Source organism: Malus sylvestris, chromosome 3 (assembly GCF_916048215.2).
Source record: "Malus sylvestris chromosome 3, drMalSylv7.2, whole genome shotgun sequence".
Lineage (NCBI taxonomy): Eukaryota > Viridiplantae > Streptophyta > Magnoliopsida > Rosales > Rosaceae > Malus > Malus sylvestris.
Genome location: NC_062262.1, coordinates 35895608 through 35917143, shown reverse-complemented (window position 1 = coordinate 35917143; position 21536 = coordinate 35895608). Strand labels below are relative to the sequence as shown.

The window sequence follows — 21536 nt, the reverse complement described above, 5'->3', positions numbered from 1 at the left end:
TAAGATACTATTTTCTTAAAAAGAAGCGCTGCCGCGGACACTGGAGAGAAAAGGAGACCCCCTCCTTCTCTTCACAGTTTCAACCATCTCTCCCCCAATGGCAAGCAAGCTCAATGTAGAAGAGCTCCGAAACCAATTGGCTCAGCGTGGTCTCCCCACCACCGGAGCGAAGCCCACCCTGGTCTGACAACACCTCCTCTCTCTACCCTCTCTCTCTCTCTCCAAGATTCTCTGGTATTGATTTTGATTTTCTGCAGGTTCGGAGGCTCGATTCTGCTCTTCGCGAGGAGAAGAAGCAACCCACAGGCGCAAGTGATGGTTCAGCAGCAGAAGCTTCACTGGTTAGTAGAAAGAGGGAAGGGAAGTTAATTGAAGAGGAGGGAGGTGGGGAGTCTACTGTGTCCGAGAAAATGAAGGCCACCGAAAAGTTTAGTGGCATGAGCGTGAAGCAATTGCGCGAAGAAGCCGCTCTTTGTGGAGTTTCGGCAACTGGGTCGAAAAAAGAATTGCTGGAGAGGCTTTCTAAACATTCTGATGGCATTCCTCTAGGTAAAGGTATGAGCTTTCACATTCTGTGTTTGGCTGCCAAGAAATATTTTGTAGGAAATGACTAGTAATAGATGTCTCAATTTTTATCCGAGTGAAGATTTTTGTTTTTCGAATTACAACTGGGTGTTTATTTTGTTATGCTTTGTGGCGATGCTAGCTAATGAGGAAGGAAATGGCAGCAAGGAGAAGATAGTAAACGCAACCAAAAAGGGTATGACGGTACTGGATCAGTGGCTACCGGATGACATAAAGGCAGATTATCATGTTTTGCAACTGGCAAGTCTATATTGATAAGTCAATTTCATTTCTTGCTTAGTAATTGGTGTCAATTCCATTTGTTTCTAATTAGGAATTATCGAATGATGTTTTTGGTGTAGGGGGATGATATATACGATGCCATGTTAAACCAGGCCAATGTCGTTCTTAACAATAACAAGTTCTATCTGATACAAGTTCTTGGTAAACCCTTTCCTCCTTTCAACAAATAATTAGTCAACTAGATCTTTGGATTGTCGTAATTTTGAATTCATGGCAATGCAGATGGAGTTAGGGTGACACTTGTGATTCTAGCAATCAAACTTATCAAGTTATAGAAACTTTCACTGAGAAGTTGAGAACGATTTCAGTTTGTAACTAATACTGATTATAATGTTTAACAAATTACAGAAACATCATTTATGCTTTTTTCACATAAATAAAGTTTCATCTGGTCCATTGAGTTGTGATCCTCATGGCATTGGCGCATTACACAAGTTCAGGCTATGTGTACTCATCCACATTTTATTTCTTTGTAACATGCAGAATCTGAAGTTGGTGGAAGTTTCATGATTTACTATAGATGCGGGAGAGTAGGTTTTAAGGGTCAGAACAAGCTAGCTCCTCACGCATCCTGCGAGAGCGCGATCAAGGAGTTTAAACAGAAATTCCGTGACAAAACTGGGAATGATTGGTCCAATCGAAAAATGTTCCAGCTTATCCCATCCTGCTATATGTGGATAGAAATGGATTACAATGAAAAGGAAGAGCAGTCAGCTGTCAGTATCCACAACTCTTGGTCTATGTTTGTATAAATTTCTGAATTCTGGAGATACTCTTTATTCCCTGAAGCGATTCTTGGTTGCAAATTACTGAGGACATGTCTTACCTAATGAAAAGGAAAATTATCTCGCTTGCTCCTCCTTACTATTTGATAATGATTATCAGGTCGAAGAAAAGAATGGCTCTGCTTTAGGACGTCAACCTTTGGAAACACAACTCGAGCCCTGCATTGCAAATTTTATATCTCTTATTTTCAACATTGACATGATGAAGCCGCATGTGATGGAAATAGGTTAGTCTGATTCACTGTCAAAAAGATATTTTATTGCAAATTACAGCTCATAATAATCTAAAGCTGTTCAGTTGCTTAAATCGGAATAATAATTTTATTTGGAGACTCAAACGTTTCTTTTGGTGTATTCTGTTTAGTTAACTGATGTACTTTTTCCCTTATTTGGACACATTCTTCTTCTTTGGTAGTATACAATGCTGATAAGTTGCCTCTGGGTAAGCTTAGCAAATCAACAATTCTAAAGGTAAGCTTTTGGCCTATGAAGTGAAGTCTCCTCCAGTTCATGCTAGTTATTTTGTTGTTGAAAGTTAATTGTAGGAAATTGCTTGGCTCCTTTAGAACACATTTTGACATCTATGCAAGAAAAGAAAAAGTTTTGTGTGCATGTCAAACTGAGATTTGCAAGTAGGAATGGCTGCTTCCATGGCAAGGGGGCGTGTATTTTCCATAATTGTATTTCAGGTACTAGTTAAGCTGAACAACTGAAAAGGATATTTCCTAAAACTTCTGTCAGGACTTTCTCTAAATTAACTTGAAACAATTCAGTATGAATTTTGGTACAAAACATTGAAGTTTCGTGTATAGTGTCTTCTCTTTCAATCCGTTTCTCCATGAAGATTCAATAAACCAATAAATTTTATTTTTTTTGCAACATAAAGGGCTATAACATCCTGCAGAGGATTTCTGATGTGATTGGCTCATCTAACAGGGAATTAATCGAACAATTAAGCGGGTAAGGTTTCTCTCCCTCCCTCCCTATACCCCCCCTGTCTCTCTTTCAAAACCCCAACAAAAGAGTGATTTCATTTGTTAATTCTTTAAAATATACTTTTAACAAAATGCTTGACTAATATCTACCTCTTTTCTTCTCTTCCTTTGGTACCTTTAGCTTTAAATAATTTTGGAATTCCAATTTTTTATGGGCATCATCCTGTTGCAGAGAGTTCTACACTGTCATTCCTCATGACTTCGGGTTTAAAAAAATGCGTGAGCTCTCTCTCTCTCTCTCTCTCTGTCTCTGTGATTGTAAAAGAAGGCATCTAATTGGTTTGGAAATATGAGTAATGCAGATAACTTTGTGATTGATACTCCTCAGAAGTTGAAACACAAGCTAGAAATGGTAATTATTTCTGTAATTTGTTTCATGCATATGTGTGGATAGTTCGGCTAAGAACTTCCAAACTTAAATCAAAGGTTATTTTCCTTTGAATAAGTATCGTGCCACCTACAAGTGCTATTTGTGTGTTGATTAACTCTTCTCTACTTGAAGGTTGAAGCACTAGGTGAAATTGAGGTTGCAACGAAATTGTTGAAGGATGACACAGGAAGGCAGGTAAATCTCTTTTAGTCTTGTTCCTCATGCTTCACTTGCGGACTTGCCCTTATGTCCTAGTATCTATCCTTCCTACTAATGTATGTTTCTGCCACCATTATAGGGAGATCCCTTGTATTCCTGTTATCGACGCCTTCATTGTGAGCTGACACCGGTTGGTGCTGATTCTCATGAATTTGATATGGTAACTATGAGTTATAAGCAATGGAAATTCGAATACAAACAAAATTAAGCTAATTCAACTTACACTGTTGGTGCTGATTCTTGTGAATTTTATTGCTGTTGTCAGATTACAAAATATATGCGTAATACTCATGCAAAAACACATTCAACTTACACTGTTGATATTGTTCAAATATTCCGCACATCTAAAGAGGGTGAAGTTGAACGCTTCAGAAAGGTTAGGTTGATCTATGAGAGGCTTTTCATAAAATGTTGGATAATGTTACAAGTACTTGAAATTTCCTTCTTGGTCATGAATATCCTACATTTTTATTTTAAGCAATTTCTAATTGTGTTTTACTCTTGTGAGCAGTTTTCTAGTACGAAAAATAGAATGCTTTTATGGCATGGTTCTCGTCTTACAAATTGGGTTGGTATATTATCTCAAGGTGATCCTTTATGGTTTAGCTTCGAATCATGGGTGGGTGTGTTTGCGTGTGTGTCACTGTGTGCACACTCGTGCAGATACAGTATGAATTTTTTACTGCTTAATAATTTAGTTAAACATGTGTCGTGACAACACAGGCTTGCTCATAACTCCACCTGAAGCCCCAGTGACTGGTCACATGTTCGGGAAAGGAGTTTACTTTGCAGACATGTTCTCCAAAAGCGCAAAGTATTGCCATGGCTGTACATCCGGGGTGCTGCTTCTATGTGAGGTAGTCTTTCAAGTTTCAGCAAGTAAAAAACATAAATTTTATACTAAAAACAAAATACCTGGTGTTAAGAGTGGTTTGGCATCAGATTATCAAATATATCCTTCAATGCATTGTATATCATTAAGATCAAGATTTATACAAAAGGTCGTACCCAGTGCACAAGGCTCCCGCTTTACGCAGGGTCTGGGAGAGGTGAATGTATCAAGATTTATACAAGAGACGAGAAAAATATTTCTGGATTAAAAATTTGAATTTCCCCTACCGCAGATCTGCTACACTTGAAAGCCCAACTGAATACCTAGGGACTTTTTCGCACTGTATGTGCTTCACTTTTTCGCACTAAATGTTCTAAATACTTTTTAACTATGGTTTATTTAGGTTGCGCTGGGTGACATGGCTGAGCTTTTAACCGCTAAGTACGATGCTGACAAGTTACCTGTAGGAAAACTAAGGTTTGCGTCTCTGTTTTCTTTGCTCATAAGTAATAACTAAACTGTTTTAAGTGATGAAGCTTCTTCTGGTCATTTATGCTTTTGGTATTTTGCATTGGAAGTTTATCCTCCCTTCTGTATAATCTTTGTGTTTTTTTAGACCAAGAAGTTTATCTGCATTGTGTGAGAGAAATAACTTTTGGCGAAAACTTGTTGCATTATCTCCATTTTTTTCGAAACTAAGACGTGTATTGCATGACTTAATTTGGCATGTAACATAATATTGCAGCACTAAAGGAGTTGGGGGAACTGAACCAGATTTTTCAGAAGCTCAGTTACTAGATGACGGTGTCGTGGTTCCCCTAGGAAAGCAGAAAGAGAATACAAGCCACGAGGTAGAAATACATCATTTTTTCGAATTACTTTGGATGTGAATTTGGTTTGGAACTGTTGAACCAGGCAGGCAGCTTCATTGTAAATTAATCTTCGTTTACGTGCACCTTGCAGGGTTCATTACGGTACAATGAGTACATAGTTTACAATGTGGAACAGATCAGGATGCGCTACGTTGTTCAAGTTAATTTCAATTTCAAGATATGATTAGCATCTGGATATATGGAACTAGATATGATCGGTGTTGTAGTCATGTACGTTTTGCCTTCATTTATTTATCTTTGTTTTTCGACTTGTGTCCTCCATTCTTTCCTTGTAAATCACATTTTGACACATGCATATATTACTCATGGAAAACACAAATAGAAAAAATTGTGCACGAATGTAGTATTCTGATTGACAGAGAATGAGAACACCTAATTTCAACGTTATTTATCTCATATTTTTACTCTTTCTACACATAACCTCTGCTTCAGCAAATCACATAACCAGACCTCTTTCTACACAGGCGTCGACTGCTGCAGCATTCTAAAACCCTAAAATCTATTCGAACGCATGATTCAAAAGGACAACATCACCAAAATTAAACGATAAACCCAAAAAACGAACGAAGCCCAGACATATTTAAACGCAACAGAAGAAAACTCATTTTCCAAACTCACATAAAAATCACGCACCACAGGGTTCTCCGACGTAGCAAAGAGGCACAGAGCAAAGGAGAGGACGACCGAGAAGAAGCAAACACAAAAGCGCGCGAAACCAAAGCAAACAGGCGAGAAGAAAGCAAAAGAGAAGGCGAGAGCGAAAGACAGCGACGCAACAAAGAAAATAAGAAACGGGAAACAAAAACGAAACAAAATAGAGCGAAAAGAGCATAACAGGATGATCAACACGTGGCAGATGCAATCCCCACCTTCTCCCGGCACCAATCCCTAGAACAACACGTGGCAGATGCAATCCCCACCTTCTCCCGGCACCAATCCCTCGAAAACAATGAGAACCCAATAAATACCCAAAGGGTAATTCGGGCAGTCGAAAAACACCCACCAAACATGGACGATGATCAAGCAGATGCAATTCCCACCTTCTCCCTCCACCAGCCCTCGAAAACAACGAGAACCCATTAAAACCCCGATGGGCAATTCGGCCAGTCGAAAAACACCCACCAATTATGGGCAAAGCCGACATTTCAATGTAGAAAAGAGGGAGAACAACGCCAAAACACAAACCAAGCAAGGGGCATTTCCGTCCCGAAACTATTAATGAACAGTGCCATCCGAAAACAAGTTTTAGTATATATAATATAATTTCAAATCTGATTCTCCCATCTCATACCAATTCCTCTACGTCTTCTACAAAAACAGCCGCTGCTGAGGACGCTGGAGAGAAAAGGAGACCCCCTCCCCTTCACAGTTTCAACCATCTCTCCCCCAATGGCAAGCAAGCTCCATGTAGAAGAGCCCCGAAACCAATTGGCTCAGCGTGGTCTCCCCACCACCGGAGCGAAGGCCACCCTGGTATGACAACACCCCCCCCTCTCTCTCTCTCTCTCCAAGATTCTCTTCTCTGGTATTGATTTGATTTTCTGCAGGTTCAGAGGCCCGATTCTGCTCTTCGCGAGGAGAAGAAGCAACCCACAGGCGCAAGTGATGGTTCAGCAGCAGAAGCTTCACGGGTTAGTAGAAAGAGGGAAGGGAAGTTAATTGAAGAGGAGGGAGGTGGGGAGTCTACTGTGTCCGAGAAAATGAAGGCCACCGAAAAGTTTAGTGGCGTGAAGCAATTGCACGAAGAAGCCGCTCTTTGTGGAGTTTCGGCAACTGCGTCGAAAACGCTGGAGAGGCTTTCTGAACATTCTGATGGCATTCCTCTAGGTAAAGGTATGACTTTCACATTCTGTGTTTGGCTGCCAAGAAATATTTTGTAGGAAATGACTAGTAATAGATGTCTCAATTAAGATTTTTGTTTTTCGAATTACAACTGGGTGTTTATTTTGTTATGCTCTGTGGTGATGCTAGCTAATGAGGAAGGAAATGGCGGCAAGGAGAAGATAATAACCGCAACCAAAAAGGGTGCGGCGGTACTGGATCAGTGGCTACCGGATGACATAAAGGCAGATTATCATGTTTTGCAACTGGCAAGTCTATATTGATAAGTCAATTTCATTTCTTGCTTAGTAATTGGTGTCAATTCCATTTGTTTCTAATTAGGAATTATCTAATGATGTTTTTGGTGCAGGGGGATGATATATACGATGCCATGTTAAACCAGACCAATGTCAGTCGTAACAATAACACATTCTATGTGATTCAAGTTCTTGGTAAACCCTTTCCTCCTTTCAACAAATAATTAGTCAACTAGATCTTTGGATTGTCGTAATTTTGAATTCATGGCAATGCAGATGGAGTTAGGGTGACACTTGTGATTCTAGCAATCAAACTTATCAAGTTATAGACAATTTCACTGAGAAGTTGAGAACGATTTCAGTTTGTAACTAATACTGATTATAATGTTTAACAAATTACAGAAACATCATTTATGCTTTTTTCACATAAATAAAGTTTCATCTGGTCCATTGAGTTGTGATCCTCATGGCATTGGTGCATTACACAAGTTCAGGCTATGTGTACTCATCTGCATTTTATTTCTTTGTAACATGCAGAATCCGATGTTGGTGGAAGTTTCAGGATTTACTATAGATGGGGGAGAGTAGGTTTTAAGGGTCAGAACAAGCTAGCTCCTCACGCATCCCGCGAGAGCGCGATCAAGGAGTTTAAACAGAAATTCCGTGACAAAACCGGGAATGATTGGTCCAATCGAAAAATGTTCCAGCTTATCCCATCCTGCTATATGTGGATAGAAATGGATTACAATGAAAAGGAAGAGCAGTCAGCTGTCAGTATCCACAACTCTTGGTCTATGTTTGTATAAATTTCTGAATTCTGGAGATACTCTTTATTCCCTGAAGCGATTCTTGGTTGCAAATTACTGAGGACATGTCTTACCTAATGAAAAGGAAAATTATCTTGCTTGCTCCTCCTTACTATTTGATAATGATTATCAGGTCGAAGAAAAGAATGGCTCCGCTTTAGGACGTCAACCTTTGGAAACACAACTTGAGCCCTGCATTGCAAATTTTATATCTCTTATTTTCAACATCGACATGATGAAGCAGCATGTGATGGAAATAGGTTAGTCTGATTCACTGTCAAAAAGATATTATATTGCAAATTACAGCTCATAATAATCTAAAGCTGTTCACTTGCTTAAATCGGAATAATAATTTTATTTGGAGACTCAAACGTTTCTTTTGGTGTATTCTGTTTAGTTAACTGATGTACTTTTTCCCTTATTTGGACACATTCTTCTTCTTTGGTAGTATACAACGCTGATAAGTTGCCTCTGGGTAAGCTTAGCAAATCAACAATTCTAAAGGTAAGCTTTTGGCCTATGAAGTGAAGTCTCCTCCAGTTCATGCTAGTTATTTTATTGTTGAAAGTTAATTGTAGGAAATTGCTTGGCTCCTTTAGATCACATTTTGACATCTATGCAAGAAAAGAAAAAGTTTTGTGTGCATGTCAAACTGAGATTTGCAAGTAGGAATGGCTGCTTCCAAGGCAAGGGGGCGTGTATTTTCCATAATTGTATTTCAGTTACTAGTTAAGCTGAACAACTGAAAAGGATATTTCCTAAAACTTCTGTCAGGACTTTCTCTAAATTAACTTGAAACAATTCAGTATGAATTTTGGTACAAAACATTGAAGTTTCGTGTATAGTGTCTTCTCTTTCAATCCGTTTCTCCATGAAGATTCAACGAACCAATAATTTTTTTTTTTTGCAACATATAGGGCTATAACATCCTGCGGAGGATTTCTGATGTGATTGGCTCATCTAACAGGGAATTAATCGAACAATTAAGCGGGTAAGGTTTCTCTCCCTCCCTGCCTATCCCCCCCCCCCTGGTCTCTCTTTCAAAACCCCAACAAAAGAGTGATTTCATATGTTAATTCTTTAAAATACTTTTAACAAAATGCTTGACTAATATCTACCTCTTTTCTTCTCTTCCTTTGGTACCTTGAGCCTTAAATAATTTTGGAATTCCAATTTTTGATGGGCATCATCCTCTTGCAGAGAGTTCTACACTGTCATTCCTCATGACATCAGGTTTAAAAAAATGCGTGAGTTCTCTCTCTCTCTCTCTCTCTCTCTCTCTCTCTCTCTCTGTGATTGTAAAAGAAGGCATCTAATTGGTTTGGAAATATGAGTAATGCAGGTAAATTTGTGATTGATACTCCTCAGAAGTTGAAACACAAGCTAGAAATGGTAATTCTTTCTGTAATTTGTTTCATGTATATGTGTGGATAGTTCGGCTAAGAACTTCCAAACTTAAATCAAAGGTTATTTTCCTTTGAATAAGTATCGTGCCACCTACATGTGCTATTTGTGTGTTTATTAACTCTTCTCTACTTGAAGGTTGAAGCACTAGGTGAAATTGAGGTTACAACGAAATTGTTGAAGGATGACACAGGAATGCAGGTAAATCTCTTTTAGTCTTGTTCCTCATGCTTCACTTGCGGCCTTGCCCTTATGTCCTAGTATCTATCCTTCCTACTAATGTATGTTTCTGCCACCATTATAGGGAGATCCCTTGTATTCCTGTTATCGAAGCCTTCATTGTGAGCTGACACCAGTTGGTGCTGATTCTCATGAATTTGATATGGTAACTATGAGTTATAAGCAATGGAAATTCAAATACAAACAAAATTAAGCTAATTCAACTTACACTGTTGGTGCTGATTCTTGTGAATTTTATTGCTGTTGTCAGATTAAAAAATATATGCGTAATACTCATGCAAAAAGACATTCAACTTACACTGTTGATATCGTTCAAATATTCCGCACATCTAAAGAGGGTGAAGTTGAACGCTTCAGGAAGGTTAGGTTGATCTATGAGAGGCTTTTCATAAAATGTTGGATAATTTTACAAGTACTTGGAATTTCCTTCTTGGTCATGAATATCCTACATTTTTATTTTAAGCAATTTCTAATTGTGTTTTACTCTTGTGAGCAGTTTTCTGGTACAAAAAATAGAATGCTTTTGTGGCATGGTTCTCGTCTTACAAACTGGGTTGGTATATTATCTCAAGGTGATCCTTTATGGTTTAGCTTCGAATCATGGGTGGGTGTGTTTGCGTGTGTGTCACTGTGTGCACACTCGTGCAGATACAGTATGAATGTTTTACTGCTTAATAATTTAGTTAAACATGTGTCGTGACAACCCAGGCTTGTGCATAGCTCCACCTGAAGCCCCAGAGACTGGTCACATGTTCGGGAAAGGAGTTTACTTTGCAGACATGTTCTCCAAAAGCGCAAAGTATTGCCATGCATCTAATGGCTGTACATCTGGGGTGCTGCTTCTATGTGAGGTAGTCTTTCAAGTTTCAGCAAGTAAAAAACATAAATTTTATACTAAAAACAACAATACCTGGTGTTAAGAGTGGTTTGGCATCAGATTATCAAATATATCCTTCAATGCATTGTATATCATTAAGATCAAGATTTATAAGAGAGACGAGAAAAATATTTCTGGATTAAAAATTTGAATTTCCCCTACCGCAGATCTGCTACACTTGAAAGCCCAACTGAATACCTAGGGACTTTTTCGCACTAAATGTTCTAAATACTTTTTAACTATGGTTTATTTAGGTTGCGCTGGGCGACATGGCTGAGCTTTTAACCGCTAACTACGATGCGGACAAGTTACCCGTAGGAAAACTAAGGTTTGCGTCTCTGTTTTCTTTATTGGACCCTCCCATCTATTGCTCCTAAGTAATAACTAAACTGTTTTAAGTGATGAAGCTTCTTCTGGTCATTTATGCTTTTGGTATCTTGCATTGGAAGTTTATCTTCCCTTCTGTATAATCTTTGTGTTTTTTTAGACCGAGAAGTTTATCTGCATTGTGTGAGAGAAATAACTTTTGACGAAAACTTGTTGCATTATCTCCATTTTTTTCGAAACTAAGACGTGTATTGCATGACTTAATTTGGCATGTAACATAATATTGCAGCACTAAAGGAGTTGGGGGAACTGAACCAGATTTTTCAGAAGCTCAGTTACTAGATGACGGTGTCGTGGTTCCCCTAGGAAAGCAGAAAGAGAATACAAGCCACGAGGTAGAAATACATCATTTTTTCGAATTACTTTGTATGTGAATTTGGTTTGGAACTGTTGAACCAGGCAGGCAGCTTCATTGTAAATTAATCTTCGTTTACGTGCACCTTGCAGGGTTCATTACGGCACAATGAGTACATAGTTTACAATGTGGAACAGATCAGGAAGCGCTTCGTTGTTCAAGTTAAGTTCAATTTCAAGAATGATTAGCATCTGGATATAGGTCGCGTTTGGTACGCGGGACGGAACGGAACGGAGTGGGACGAGGCATTCCGTCCCACGTTTGGTGCGTCTAAAACGAGTGGAACGCATTGTTCCACGGGACAAGTTTTAGATAATTTTTCGTTCCGCCTCCCCGTGGAACGACTTGTTCCACATCCATGGAACACAAAATTATAACATTTTCGTCTCCTTCATCCTCCTCGCTTCCATCCGAGGGCATGGGGTCGAAATTATAACCTTTCCGTCTGCACCTACGCCTTCCTCTGCACCTACGCCTTCCTCTACCACCAGAAGGCGAACCAGAGCAGCCGACGACGACGAACAAGAAGAAGAATTAGAAGGTCCAATCTCATTCAGGCCGTGCGATCGGAGCAATGGCTTGGTGGTGCTAGCGTCCCTAGCCGCCGTTGGATGAGTTGACTCGGAGATAGTGAGGGAGGAAGAGTCGCCGTGACCGTCTTCGGAGAAGCAGTGGCCGATCAGGGGCTGCGATCGGAGGGAATAGAAGTCGAAGTCGGCGATCTGGGTTTTGTTTATTGATCAATATTTGTGATTAGATCTGTTGGTTTTTGTTGAAATGGCATGTGGATTCGTGGGTTTTAGGGGGTTTTCGTTTTTGATGAAAATGTTCGAGGATTTATGAACTGGGTTCTTGAATTGACATGCAGACACTTTTTAGATTCTTGAATCAGATGCAGGAAGATCCAATCTGAATTGGGTTTTGCAATTAAGTTTATTATGCTTCATTATCTGGTTTGTGGATTTATCAGTTCCATGTGACTCGTTCCCGGGCAGTCTCTGCAGCTCCGGCTGTGGCTCCACAGTCATTTGTGTTCCGTTCAACGCGTACCAAACGCAGAACGGAACAACCAACATGTACCGTCCCATCCAGTCCGCGTACCAAACGCTACCATATGGAACTAGATATGATTAGTGTTGTAGTCATGTACATTTTGCCTTCATTTATTTATCTTTGTTTTTCAACTTGTCTCCTCCATTCTTTCCTTGTAAATCACATTTTAACACATGCATATATTACTCATCGAAAACACAAATAGAAAAAATTGTGCATGAATATCGTATTCTGAGTGACAGAGAATGGGAACGTCTAATTTCAGCAAAAAGAAACAACTATTTATCTCATATTTTTACTCTTTCTAAACATGAATTCCACCTTAAGAGTCCTTCTGCCCCAAATATTAGCATAACCCTTGTTTTGTAATACTAATAAAATTGAGTGAAATATCAATAGATTAATAGCTAATCGGTGTTAAAGCAAAGAAATGGATAAGAAAATGAAGAAATCCCAATAAAGATGGACCTACCCAGACCACCACAAGTACCTTTTGTGGTGTTGTTCTTTTTAGTGCTTGAATCCAAGTCAAACATATCAATCAAGTATGGTGGAAAAAATTGAAGTTTATGGGGATTGGGGAAGGAAGGAAAGGAAGCATGATTGAGTTTCACATTCAAATCCCCTACATACATACATGAGTGTGTGACCAAATAAAGCATTTACTACGACACCCCATTTTTCAAGCACTGGCTGCAAACACACGCCAAGTATTTATGTTCCTACACTTAAGATTTCATCATGACCTCATCCAGAATCTATGTTCTTCTAACAAAATTTTGTGGTTTTAGAGGGTGACCTCAAATTTCAATTTTTACTTAAACAAACCTCCGCGTCGGACTTAAACAAGAAAGGCTGGAGTGTAACATATGCGATGGTGAGAAATACAGAAGGAGATGAATAACTAGTTAGTGATTGCACAATAGAATTATCTTGCTAAAACAGAAATTAGGTCTTGTGATGCGAGGGATTAAAAAAAATATATATATCTCCGGTTGTATACTATAATCTGGGATGCTAAAGCAAAAAAGAGCAAGAGTGAATAAACATCATGACTGAAACTAAATTTTACAGTAGTGTCACGAAATGAAATCTATGTCCACTTCTACATATTCAACTTTGTCAGTTTACCTTACCCCACAACATTAAAAACGAAAGAAAAGAATGGACATATAGATGGTTCAGCTTGAAAACTGGTACAAGGTTTTTGCACTAAACCAGTGCTGTAACCGATATATATCCCAGCCTCCGTATTTAACATTGGTGTTTAATGCGCGTAACCATTGTTAAATGTAGAGTCTCAAAATCCTGGAAATTGTACATTGAAGGATTTCGAACGTTAAACCTAGTGGAAAACAGAAGACCACCATGGCTTTATTGTTCTTGGACCTTGGTTACAATGAAGAAGAAAGAATTTTCTCTCATTTCCCAAGTGACCAACACTCATTTTTTTTTTAATTATTGTCCCATCAAGTTGTGCAACCCTAGCATTTTAATTAGCAAACGGATGATGCATCACTCAACAAATATTTTTATATCATATGTTTGACACCGTTACTTTTAAAAATGCTCTATAAATTCATACGACTTCTGAAAAGTATTTCGTAATGTACTATGAACTCGTAGTCCCTATCACTTTCATCTCTTACCATCAAATTCATTAAAATACTAAAGCAAAAATTATGATATTTTGTATGTTATATATTGAATAATAAACCTCAAATTCTCAATATAAGTATATATTTTTGTAAGTGTAAATAGGCACTTACTTGTATAATATATAGTAAGTTTGCTTAAATCCACCTAACCTACCTATGCATTTGCCTAGACTCCATCTAGGCGCATAGGAGGCCCCGACCCGTTTCTAGACTAGCGCCTAATGTCCATTGATTAGGACCATCTAAAGTTAGAATCTTGAATCCATCACTGCTCACCACTAAGTTGTTGGCTAACCCTATTAAGTTATACCATCAAAGATTTTGTAGATTGATAATGTTGGCGTGGCGCAGGAAAGAGTGGTAAGGGGGTTGAACAAATGCACGCTTGTTGCAGTAGCAGGGTGTGCAACGTTGCAGAATACAAGGATACGGTATGAGCTAATGCTTACATTTGAAGGAGCTTTGCCATGACCAGGTGGTGTGAAATTGTTGAGGTCCTTATTTATGAAAGAAAGAAGCATAAATTCTGGAAGGGGAAAAGATGCATGAGGCCTAGTCCGTATATAGGGAATGATCATATATCTACGTAGGGAGTAGGGAAACCCTAGCTGGCTACTTCAGAAACTCATCAAACAAAAACATAAATAAAATTAATACCACACTCAAAAGGTTGAGCCCTACACGCAAAGCCCTACGTGCACTCCTTACATTATTCATTTCATCTCTTCCCATGCTTGCACTATATTTCTTCCCAACCAAAAGGAAAAGGCTAGTTTAACCTCCACTTGGCCCCACTCAAATTCCAATAGATGATCATGAGAACTTTCATGCAACAAGGAAGTTGCTGTAACAATATCATTCAAGCTAACAGTGCGTGATTGATTTGAAATATTATCGGAACCACAAATTATAAGCTTTTCTCGTAATCTAGGGCAGCCTTGGAAGCATCATGGCTGATATTCTTGATTGATCCAGGATTGTTATGCAACGAGAATGTTATTATAACATTATTTCAAACTTGTTACACACTGGCACGTGAAAAAAGTTAAAACATATGACAATATATGATCGACTTAAAATATTACCGAAATAGCGTATCGTATAAGTTATTCTCGTGATCTAGGAGGCCTTGGAAAACATCATGGCCCGAGATTCTTGATTTCCAAGCCTAGCTAGCAATAAAAGATTGAACAATATTTGGATATTCTCAAAAATATTGGTAGGTTCGGAAGGAAGAGATAGAATTTTTAAAGGTTTGTGTTTGTCTTCTTTGTGTGAGGACATTGAAACTGAATCCTCCAAGACTCCAAGGAACAACACAAAATAATTGCATGTACGGATTTTGTGAAAAAAGGCAGACAGGACTCACTTTTGGTCTCTCCTCAGATATCTCTATTTTGAAATTTTATTATTATCTTCACGTACAATCTTAACATCATGGCATGGCGTGGCTCGACAGAGTTTTCCTCACTGCCATGCACTGCAGTACCTTCATCTTAATTACTCCTCTGCCATACCTCCTTCCTTCATCTCTTACCATGATGACACGATCTAAACCCTCTCTCTCTCTCTCTCTCTCTCTCTCTCTCTCTCTCTCCATTTGCAGCTATAAATACGTATGCTTCTTCTTCCTTCCTTCATCCAATTCCAGTGAGTGAGTAGAGTTCCATTGTAGTAGCTAAGGCTTGAAACGGGTGAGACTCCTTGTTGGAGAAGCAGGGCACGTGCAAACCCCATTGGCTATGCTTCAAATGCGAGCGAATAAGTTCTTTGCACGTGCTCCCCCTCTCCAACACGGGTTCCTCACCTATTGCTTCTCTCTCTCTCTCTCTATCTCTCTCTCTCTCTCTCTCTCTCTCTCTCTAACTCAGAGTTCAGACATCCATGCAAGTTCTTGATCTCCCGCTGTTACAGTGCAGGTAATATCCGCAACCACTCAAACAATTGTAACATATATTCTACTCTTTCTTATGCCGTAATTTATTTGCTCCCAAGTTCCGCAGGTGTTTATAAAATTTGTGTAAGTACTTAATGGGTTTTACTTTTTCTTTATCGGGCATGCATGCATTTTTTTATTATCGAATGCATGCATGCGTATGCTCCATGCAATTCAATTGTCTTTTTTTTTTTTCCCTCTCTTCTTTTCATTTTTCATTTACTTTTCTACTGGTACTCAACTTTCTGGACCCTAGCTTATTAATCTGCACTGTGACTTGGTAAACCTACCAGTAAATTGTAAGATTCTTGAGCACTTCAAAGAATAAAGAAAGATGTCCCAGACGTTTTTTTAAAATTTCAAGTGATTTTCAATGTGAAATGCAATTCAAGTGATAATCTTTACGATTGGAATAAATTCTATTTGTTCAAACAAATTTACACCGCGTGATGTTTGTAGATATAATTCAACTTTTGTGACGGGTTCATGTTATTTTGATGTATTTATACTATAAAGTTATGTACTTATACAAGGACTAATGTAAAAGATTGACTAATTAGAATTTATACAGGTTGTATAGGCCAGGTATTGTGGAATAAGAAAACAAGAGAGGTTGGTGTTCTCCTCTTTCGTTGGAACATAAACTAAAACTTTGCTTGTTTAAGATGGATTTCACCTTATTACCTCATTAGGATGGGATTGAATCATAAATAATTTGGGATCTTTCTAGCATTTTGTTTGATACCTAGTGAATGTCTCCATGAAGAAAGGCTACCATATGAAGAAATAAGGGTCTACTGCCATTGACATGATCGTTGCATGTAAAGATTTGTAATAAGCACCGTCAAAAATGGAGGTTTTCATGAAGGAAGACGACATGGACATTGACATGATGCATTGTTATTTACCACTGTCAAAATGACTTAGATGAAAGTGAGTTTGATATTAATTACAACGCATGGAATGACTTATATAAAAGTAAATGTAGAAATAGGCTTGGTCTAGTTTCGAAACCCTCCAATGTAACCAAAAAAAACAAAGTGAATATCAAGGTGAGTTTAACTCCAAAAAAATCCAACATGTTGAGATATGTTTCCGACATTTTCTAAACTCACATAATGAATCTTGTAAAATTCTCAAAATCACTTTGATAACGTTAGTTATATCTCCCAGATTTTGTGGAAAACATTAAAAATTTTAGTTTTAGGAAATATTTTACGGGAATCTAAGGAAAATGTTGACAGATCTTTGTATGTGATCTTACCATTTATGTGGTCCTAAAAATATTTTTGTTTATTCTTAAACTAATGGAGGCCCCCCAAATTTGTCTGTCGAGAATATTTGGAATATCCTAAACTAATTTCAGGAAGCATGTGGTGCAACGAGAATGACTCGAATTTTGACTTATAATAAATCTTGTAAAAATTTCCAAAATCGCTTTGAAAACGCAGGTTATAACTCATAGTTTTTGTGAAAAAAAAAATTAAATTTAGTTTTAAAAAATATTTTGCGTGGGAGCTAAAGAAAATATTGTAAGACATTTGGATGTGTTCCTACCATTTATGTGGTCCCAAAACTATTTTTCATTGATTTTTAAAGTTGAAACGTTAAAAATCATATGAACTAATAAAGTGCTCCCCAACTAGTCAATCAAAGACTAGCTTTTGTCACTAGGTAGCGTGGGATAAATTGACTGAGAGTAAGAAGGTTGGAGGATTGGGCTTTAGAGATCTCATGGGTTTTAATGTGGCCATGCTTGCTAAAATTAGTTGGAGGGTGTTAAGGAAGCTGGAGTCGATGCTTATTAGCAGGGTGTTAAAGGATAAATACTTTCCCAACACATCTTTTTTGGAGGCGGGTAGGCAAAATAAGTTATCCTAGGGGTGGAAAGGTATTTTGTAGGGGAGACAAATTTTGAACCAAGGTCTACGGTGGAGGGTGGGGAATGAGGAGTTGGTTAGGGTGGCGGATCCTTGGGCTCCAAATCTTAAGGTGTTCGAGTTGATTAGGGCGGATAGGCAGGGGTGGAGATTGAGTGTAACCTCCCACATCGACTAACAGAGAATGGGTGATGTGTCTTATATGTGCATGCCCACCTTCATATAGCACGAGGTCTTTTGGGAACTCACTGGCTTTTAGTTACATCAGAACTCTGAAGTTAAGCGAGTTCGGACGAGAGCATTCTCAAGATGGGTGAACTACTAGGAAGTTCTCGTGTGAGTTCCCAGAAACAAAATCATGAGGGCGTGGAGGGGCCAAAAAGCGGACAATATCGTGCTACGGTGGAGCTAGGACTGGGATGTGACATTGGAGGAGGTTGCGGCATTGGTGTCTCCGGATGATTTGGATTTGATTCGAACTATACCGATTAGTAAACTTGGGTGTGAGGACAAACAAATTTGGCATTATACAAAGAATGGGTTGTATTCGGTAAGGTTGGGATATTACGTTGTGATGGATATGATAAAGAATGGTGAGCTTGGAAGAAAAGGAAGTGGGATGTCGAGCTCTTCCGGTACACTGGGAGGGATTTAGAAGAGGATTTGGTCTCTTACAGTGCCAAATAAACTCCGTTTCTTTATTTGGAAGGCTTGTAGAAAGGCTTTGGCAGTTAGGCACAACTTGGAGTGTCGACGGATTAATGTGGTGAATAAATGTGATTTGTGCGGAGCGGGTGACGAAACAGAGACTCGTATTTTCTTTGCTTGTGATTTTAGTCGTGCATTTTGGTTTGGGACGTCATTACAAATTAATATGATGGTGATGGGGTCAATGAGTTCATAGACGGATGGCAGTGGATTATGCAACGTTTGGAGAAGGAGGTGGATGCCGAGGTGATGTTGCAGCAGGTGGTGTTTGGATTTTGGCGTATTTGAAAATGTAGGAATGAGGTGATCTTCAAAGGGGTACAGATTTTACCACTTGTGGCTGTTGAGTTATGGCAACGGCAATTGGTAGAATTTAGGGATACTTTGGGGGACACGGTGGGGGAGGGAGGGGAATACAGAGGGGCTAGGACGTCAGGGTGGGGACTTAGGAGGGCACGAGAATTGGGGATAAGCAACAGATGGGGACGGGGATTGGGGAGGGAGTGAGGTGCTGGCAAAAACCGGCATTTTGAGAGCTGAAATTGAACTATGATGCGGCATGGAGGGAAGATACGAAGGAGGGAAAGGTTGGGTGGGTGCTTCGGGATTTTGCAGGACTTCCAAAGCTTGTGGGAGGGGAAGGAGGGGGACGGTTTGGGGATGCAATTATGGCGAAGACGGAGGCAGTCCGATAGGGATTAGAGGCGATTGTGGGGAGCAAGCAATATGGGGGATAGTTCTAGGTTGGTGGTTGAATTGGATTCCAAGGGATTGATTCAGATGATCAATAAGGAGATTGCAGTTGATGCGACTCTTGAGATTTACCTCCAAGATATTTGGAGAATGGGAAGCTTATTTCTGTTGGTGAGGTACCGCCTTACCCCTCGTCATTGTAATTGTGCAGCCCTTTTGATAGTGGTGTACGTTGTTAAGCATGGCGGGAGATTTGGCTAGGATGAGTTAGAACCAGAGTCTCTTTTTAATATTTTAGTAGAAGATGCACATGGAACAATTCGTATTTAAGTTCAATAAAATTCCTATCTTTTGGAAAAAAAATAAGGTGCTCCCCAAATATATTTTTAATTTTTAAAGTGTTGAAACCGAAATGTCCTAAACTAATATCAACAAACATGTGGTGCGATGATAATGACTAAAATTTTGTCTTATAATGAACTTTGTAAAAATTACAAAATCTATTTGAAAACATGAGGGGGAAAAATTGAAACTTTTAATTTTAGAAATTTTTGCGTGGGAGCTAAGGAAAATGTTGCGGTCTGGAAACTAATTTTGTTGGTTTTTAAAGTTGAAAAATAAAAAAATAATAATAGAGGGTCCACCAAATATATTTTTATGTGTCGAAAATCTTAGGAATGTCCTAAACTAATTTCAAGAAACATGCGATGCGACAACAGTGACTAGAATTTTGGCTTATAATGAATGTTGTAAAAATTTCCAAAATCACTTTTAAAATGTGGGTTATAACTCACGATTTTTGTGAAAATATTGAAATTTTTAGTCTTGGGAAATACTTTTATGGAGCTAAGGAAAATGTTGCAAGACTTTTTGCCGTGATTCTTCAATTTATGAGATCCTAAATCTAATTTCTACTAATTTTTAAATTTGAAAAGTAGAAAAATAAAATAAACAAACAGAGCATCCACCAAATAAATTTTTATTTGTCTAAAATCTTTAAAATTTCTTGAACAATTTCACGAAACATGTGGTGCGACGAGAATGACTCGAATTTTGGCTATAATGAATCTTGTAAAATTCCCAAAATCACTTTTAAAATGTGGGTTATAGCTCACAGTTTCTGTGAAAAATAAAAAAATTTATTTTTAGGAAATACTTTTCGTGGGACTAACGAAAATGTTGCAAGACCTTTGGATGTGATTCTACAATTTATCAGATCCCACAACTATTTTTATTAATTTTTTAAGTTGAAAAGTAGAAATAATTATATAAACTAATCCCCAAATATATTTTATGAGAAATAATATAAACGAATAGAGGGCCCCCCAAATATATTTTTATGTGTCGAAATCTTTGGAACGTTCTAAACTAATTTGAGGAAACATGAACGAGAATGACTCCAATTTTTTTTTTTTTTTGAAGCAAATACGATATTCATTGAAATGAAGATAAAACGTACAATTCAAGGATAGGGTGCTAACAATGGGCCTCAATAAAAACCTTGTCGGGGCTTTCAACCCGATCGAAGGAAAAAAGAGTGTCCCGTACCAAATTAACAAGAAAGACTATCCTCCAATAATAAATCAGATATAATATCAGGGGGTTCTTCAAACCAAGAAATGGGATGATTAACCGTTAGACTCCACCTTGCTAGCCGATGAGCCACTTTATTCGTCTCCCTTGGGTCGAAAGAAACTTCCATTGCTTGAATTCTTGCAAGATGCGCCTGGTATCAGCAAACAGATGACCAAAGTGACCCAAGAAAGCTGTTCCCGCACTCTGTATAGCGGAAACCACCATTAAAGCATCGCCTTCCACCTGCACCAGTTGTTCACGCCAATGCCGAGCAAACAACGCTGCACTACGTGCAGCAACTGCCTCTGCATGCAGAGCCGAAGTGATACCAATCTCCCGCGAAGCCATTGCAACTATAAAACCTCATGTGGCGTTTCGAACCACAATTCATATACCCCCATACAAACCATTCTCCTCCCAAGCCGCATCAAAGTTACACTTTATCCATCCAAACTCCGGATGTTTCCACTTGTGAACACGAACCGTTAGTGGAGGTGATTGAACTTCATTCCATTTCTTAAATTCCGTCAACCAAGATTAGGCTTTAAGTTGCACATCCACTGGGGAAACATCCACACCTTTCCAAATAAATTCGTTACGAGCCTTCCATACGCTCCACACCAACACCAAAAGCAACTCAAAGCTGTCCTTTTTTATTTTTTTCGCCATATCAATCAACCAACCACCAAAGCCCTCCTCTATTCTCTGAAATAAACAAATTCCCAATGGACTACTAATTTTAAAATCGTTATGATGAATCTTATAAAAATTACTAAAATTGTTATCAAAACATGGGTCATAACTTATAACTCACACTTTTTGTGAAAAAAATTAAATAAAATTTTTAGTTTTAGAATTTTTTTTTGCGTGGGAACTAAGAAAATGTTTTGATATAATTTTACAATTTATTAGATCACGAAACTAT

At 38.5% G+C, this 21536-nt stretch overlaps 1 protein-coding gene across 9 annotated transcripts; it reads left to right on the top strand.

Moving 5' to 3' along the window:
• Nucleotides 1-12039, top strand: LOC126614786 (poly [ADP-ribose] polymerase 2-like). 9 transcript variants are annotated; one of them, XM_050282452.1, is made up of 19 exons: nt 1-181; nt 258-384; nt 6636-6794; nt 6933-7051; nt 7153-7234; nt 7577-7839; nt 7979-8105; nt 8294-8349; nt 8763-8836; nt 9046-9092; nt 9188-9237; nt 9388-9450; nt 9554-9634; nt 9740-9850; nt 9986-10061; nt 10198-10340; nt 10621-10694; nt 10983-11088; nt 11201-12039. In XM_050282452.1, exons 1-19 carry the CDS (start codon nt 98-100, stop codon nt 11294-11296), a joined length of 1938 nt encoding a protein of 645 aa, XP_050138409.1. In that variant the 5' UTR covers nt 1-97; the 3' UTR covers nt 11297-12039. The 9 variants fall into 9 exon arrangements, with proteins under 9 accessions (XP_050138409.1, XP_050138408.1, XP_050138412.1 ...); XM_050282451.1 differs by lacking the exon at nt 258-384 and having other exon boundaries at nt 6509-6794; XM_050282455.1 differs by lacking the exon at nt 6636-6794 and having other exon boundaries at nt 258-555; nt 7577-7809.
• The last annotated feature ends 9497 nt before the right edge of the window (nt 12040-21536 follow it).

What these genes read in the sequence shown, in the direction of transcription:
- LOC126614786 (XM_050282448.1), top strand. Translation starts at nt 98, where the DNA reads ATGGCAAGCAAGCTCAATGTAGAAGAGCTCCGAAACCAATTGGCTCAG. An exon ending in ACAACTCTTGGTCTATGTTT is followed by an intron (nt 7,840 to 7,978) that starts GTATAAATTTCT and finishes AATGATTATCAG; the next exon opens with GTCGAAGAAAAGAATGGCTC. An exon ending in GCAAATCAACAATTCTAAAG is followed by an intron (nt 8,350 to 8,762) that starts GTAAGCTTTTGG and finishes TGCAACATATAG; the next exon opens with GGCTATAACATCCTGCGGAG.